The sequence below is a fragment of the Cynoglossus semilaevis genome, chromosome 7, assembly GCF_000523025.1.
Source record: "Cynoglossus semilaevis isolate Cse_v1.0 chromosome 7, Cse_v1.0, whole genome shotgun sequence".
Lineage (NCBI taxonomy): Eukaryota > Metazoa > Chordata > Actinopteri > Pleuronectiformes > Cynoglossidae > Cynoglossus > Cynoglossus semilaevis.
Window position 1 is genome coordinate 152,410 of NC_024313.1, and position 4,900 is coordinate 157,309.

A 4,900-nucleotide genomic window follows, 5' to 3' on the forward strand; every position below is an offset into this window, starting at 1 on the left:
TTCAAATAAATCTTTATTGACAGCTGTCAAAAGACGTCGTGTTCGATGATCGAGTATCGTACAGTGCGAGTACATAAATCGTGAGCTTTGTCCGAACATCACTTGCCATTGATACCATTGCACACTGTACAAGATTTTGGATCTTGGATTTGTGGATTGCTGCAGAGATGGTTGTCCTTCTGGAAGGTTCTTCTCTCTCCACAGAGGAAGGTTGGAGCTCTGACAGAGTGACCATCGGGTTATTGGATACCTCCCCCAACTGAATTTACCATCTGTGGACTCCAATTAAGCTACTGGAACATCTCAAGGATGATCAGTGGAAACAGAACGGCTTTGGATACTTATGTACATGTGATTTCTCAGGATTTTTATTTTTAATAATTTTGCAACAATTAAATTTTTTTAACCATTGTCATTATGGGGTGTTGTGGCTTAGTGGTTAAGGAAGCAGACTTGGGTCCGGAAGGTTTTGGGTTTGAGTCCAAAAGCTGCCAAATTACCACTAAGTCCACTTCCTTAACCACTGCCCGAAGGGATAAGGTAAGGCAATCATTGAGATATCTGAATATGAAAATGTTTTAAGTGAATCTGGAATTTGAGTACAGATCATAGCATCAGTGTTTCAAGGTACAATTAACATGTACTCACATCCAGCTTAGCAGGCTCCGGCGATCGATCAGGGACAGGTAGGCCAGCGGGGTCGTCAAACGGGTCCTCCAGGATTACTGTGTGATTTATCCTACAGTGTGGTCATCCTTGTTATCTTTTCTTTATTCAATTTTGTTTTGATGTATTTTTTTTTTTTTAAGTTTAGCGATCTTTAGCGTCTCATGCTACACCCACCTAATATCCTGAAACGGAACAAAGTCCTCGTCAACAAAGGCCTCGTTGATTTTAGACAAGACATCCAAGCCTTCTGTGACTTCCCCAAAGACAGTATGGACTCCATCCAGGTAGTCGATATTTTCGCTGGCGGTGATGAGGAACTAAGCAAACGACACGTGTTACACATGCTACAGGGGCAATGTTTGACTGACAACAATTCATTCATGAAACTCAGTTTTCTATCCAAGATGATATCATTTTTAAAGAAGACAGCATACAACTAAATTTCTTTTTATTTAGAAACGCACCAATACCAATGTGGCATCCTTCCGCTGAATGTACTCAGAAAAATGTACTAATCCAGCGACCAGACACTCCGAAACAGTTTTCCGATACAACAAGCACGGCTCTAGTCAGTACTTCGGCGGAACAAGCTGTTCACCGGTAATGGGCTCCGTGCACGGCTCTAGTCAGTACTTCGGCGGAAAATGGCTAGCTTTTACAGCCCTTGTCGCCTAGATCTGCCAACATTACCATATCAGATGTCCATAGGCTGGTAAGAATTAGCAACAGCGCCTCCGGATGACAACACACGAGAAACAAAGCAATATCTTTTAAACCGATATCCACCGTTAATTACTCAATTTTTACTCACTGATATATTTATATTACAATCGATAAACTTGTTTTTAAATCAATCTTATATTCGTATTGTGATTTATGAATAAAAAAAAAAACAACAAATAAAAAAACACTGCTGTTCCCAAATGTTTGGTGTGGGCGCAGGTAGTTAAAGGTAGCTAAAATTGCCGATTATGAACCCAAGTGTTTACGGTCGGTTGTGGTTATCCCTCCGGATCTTTTGCATCCGCTTAGCCCGCACTACAGAGTCAATGGGGGAAGAAGGGAAGCTGGCTTCCTAGTTATAATGCCACAAAACGGCGCATAACGGCACACAACAATGAAATGCTGATGCTCTCAACTTTTGAATCCTAAAAAACGATCATTGTTAAATGTTTCGAAACTAAAACTCTACTCTCAATTGTGCGTGGACGGTGCCATGCTCAGCGGCAGTGGCAGCTGGTGGACTTGAACCTGAAGCCTTCCGGACGCAAGTCCGCTTCCTTAACCACAACGCCACCATTGACCCTCCAACCATCAAGCCAATTAATTGAAGTATTGTCATACAACTATTTGTTGCTTTTGCATTCATATAATTACCTGAGAGCCATGTTGATCGTTTCCATCGTTTACCATTGATACGGTCCCTTTCTTTTTGTGTTTGATACGTGGCACTTTCTCGGCATTGAAAAACCGGGCTTGGTCTCCATAGAGTTTTCTGTTCACAAATGAAAGTAAGAAAAAAATGTTATCTAAAACAAACAAACAAACAACAACAACAAAAACATACTAATACTAGTGAGCGGGATGACTGACCTATAAACAGATTCTCCTCCGCGACCAGTACCAGTGGGGTCTCCGGTCTGAACGATAAAGTCTCTCTAGGGGAGGAAGGTTAAAAACATCACAAATACATCTAATCTTAAAAGCTGGAGGAATTAAAAAGAAAAAAAAACACTTTTTCAGATGTCACAATTACAATGTTTTTAGGGAGAGAATAATTGTAGTTTAGTGCTTAATCGTTGTTTTCCGTTTTCGAGAAAAAAAAACAAGTGACTGATCTGACACTTAATATTTCTATCCCATCTTTATCATTATCACATTTGTGATGCTTTCTATGCTAACACAAATTAGCACAATGAATAGCATCAACACTACACTATCACGGGGCAAGATAACCCGGCTTCCCAAGAGACATGCCCATATTATTAAAAATCTACGTAAACAATAAACACTTGTTATAGGACAATTATTTTCAATGTACTGAATATTCGAACATAAATCTTACCTGGACGCTGTGAATGAGACAGTAGTTGTAGTACTTTATCTTGCATAATTTTAGAAAGTTGAGGCACGCTACAAGAGAAAACGGGCAGCCATAAGTTCAAAAATACCAAGCGACTAAGTGAATTTATTGATATAAAAAATATTTAATATATATATATAAAAAAGGTATAGTTTTCACTACGTTAGCATTTTTGCATACTCTGAAACTGAAACATAGCGACTATAGCTAGCAGTTGCTAACAACTAGCTGTTGCTAACAGCTAGGAACATTTAGACTGAATTTCGTCTTACTTTTGGGCCTCTCTTCTGTATATAAATCAATCACAATATCCCCAAGTGTTGTTTCAAGTAGCACCGCCATGACGACGTCCCCAATTGTCCTCTGCGTTTCAACGGGCCGTGTAACTAGCGTAACCGAACTGCTACTACTGCCCGATTTACAGTATAGCCCGATTCGTCGCCATCTTGGACAGCGTCATACGGGGAAACCCACTTGGACAAACTTAATTTGAGCACATCATTGAATATAGAAATTCAATTGAATATTTTTTCAATTTACTCACAGGGATATTAGCGATTTACATTAATAGAAATTGTAATGAAGTTTAAAAATTAAATGTTTTATTGTCATCAGCCAACTGGTGGACGACACTACAGTAATCCCTCTTCTATCGCGGTAGTTGCGTACCAAGACCTAGCGCGAAAAGGGGAAATCCGCGAAGTAGAGGCGAGATAGTTATTATGTTGTTTACGTATATATTTACCTTTTCATTTTACTGCGCATAAATATGGTGTCGCTACTTCGCGGAAATTCAGTTCTCGCGGAATATATATATATATATATATATATATGGGTTGGTATTTTGGTAGTCAAAGTGGAAACTACAAACAAGAACACATTCAGCGGTAAGTGTTGTAACAGGGTAACAGGGTTCTTAAATGGTGTTACGGACAGGAACTGAGTGTAAACTATAAACTATAAAAAAATCTGTTTAGTTACATTTTATTTTGTGCCTGTGAGTAATTACATTGTATGGAATTGTTTTAATTACAGCTCGCAGTGTTACGTAGATAATGTACCAAATCAAGCACATAATTACATTCATGATTAATTCATTTACAGTACGCCGAAGAATTCCTTCCGTGTGGAAACAATTGTGATGTGCAGACAACTTCAGGAGCCGTCAGTGAAGGATGGACATAGCATGTTCATTACTGGAAAAATCGCTGAAAAAAACAAAAAAACCACGAATATTCCTTACTACATAGTATGATCCTTTATTGTTACCATTTGCGAAAATAAACGTAATTAAAAAAAACAGTTTGCTGAAAAATCCTAGATTGAGCGTGATTATTTTCTCTTTTACAGCATGTGCTCAATTGGGTAACGTTTTAATATTCCCCCTGTTTTCAAATGTAAATGTAAAAAAATAAACAAAATAAATAAAGTTGTTCTCCCTTTAAGGATTAAAAAGTAAAAATGTTAAGTTAAAGTTCATACATGAATCAGTGAACACGTTTAAAACGTCTATATTCTTTGGTTGTGAAAAACCGCGTCAGAGTGAGTGCTCTTTCCGTTAGTTCCAGTGTGTTTTCCGTTGCTAGCTCAGACAAACACACGCAAAATAAAAAGTAATCTGATATACTTTTGCCTCGGAGAATGTTTATCTGTAAGTATTATTTGTGACCAATTTGTGTCAAATGACTGTATTTCTGGAAGGAATTTAACATGTTTTCTGACAATATACTCTGCTAGTTTTCAACAGATGCTAACTTTTTACATTTTGCCAATTGACAGATGCTAATTGAAAAGTACTTAAACATTGTGCAAGCAAGGCATAAGTGCATTAAGTAAATTGTGTTTCTATCTCTGTATAATTTTCAGTTTTACGGATTGAGTTGGAAAATATAAGACTTCATTAAAGGACAAGAAAAGTCAAGTCTTGTGGGTTTTTTTTTTTTTTGAAGGATTCTATCTGTTATCTGACTGTCTAGCTTTGCTGCTACCCTAAACCTTGAGAGAACAGATATTTACAGGGATTTTCTGTGTAGGCTCATGTGCCACCACTCTGAACACAGTGATAAACAGGTATTTATGGAGATTTGATGTGTATAATAACGTGCTACCACCAACAACACTACGGGTAGGAAAGAAAATCAGAACACC

At 37.9% G+C, this 4,900-nt stretch overlaps 1 protein-coding gene across 1 annotated transcript in view; it reads right to left on the reverse strand.

Moving 5' to 3' along the window:
* The window catches only part of ppil4 (peptidylprolyl isomerase (cyclophilin)-like 4), a 9,653-nt gene extending 6,431 nt beyond the window's left edge, over positions 1-3,222 (reverse strand). Inside the window, exons 1-6 of the mRNA XM_008312615.3 lie at positions 3,025-3,222; positions 2,735-2,802; positions 2,263-2,327; positions 2,047-2,164; positions 844-986; positions 649-739 (exon numbers count right to left, since the gene is read on the reverse strand). Coding sequence (XP_008310837.1) covers positions 649-739; positions 844-986; positions 2,047-2,164; positions 2,263-2,327; positions 2,735-2,802; positions 3,025-3,094 — 555 coding nt within the window. The 5' untranslated portion in view covers positions 3,095-3,222. The remainder of the gene's footprint in view (positions 1-648; positions 740-843; positions 987-2,046; positions 2,165-2,262; positions 2,328-2,734; positions 2,803-3,024) is intronic.
* Between the last annotated feature and the right edge of the window lie 1,678 nt (positions 3,223-4,900).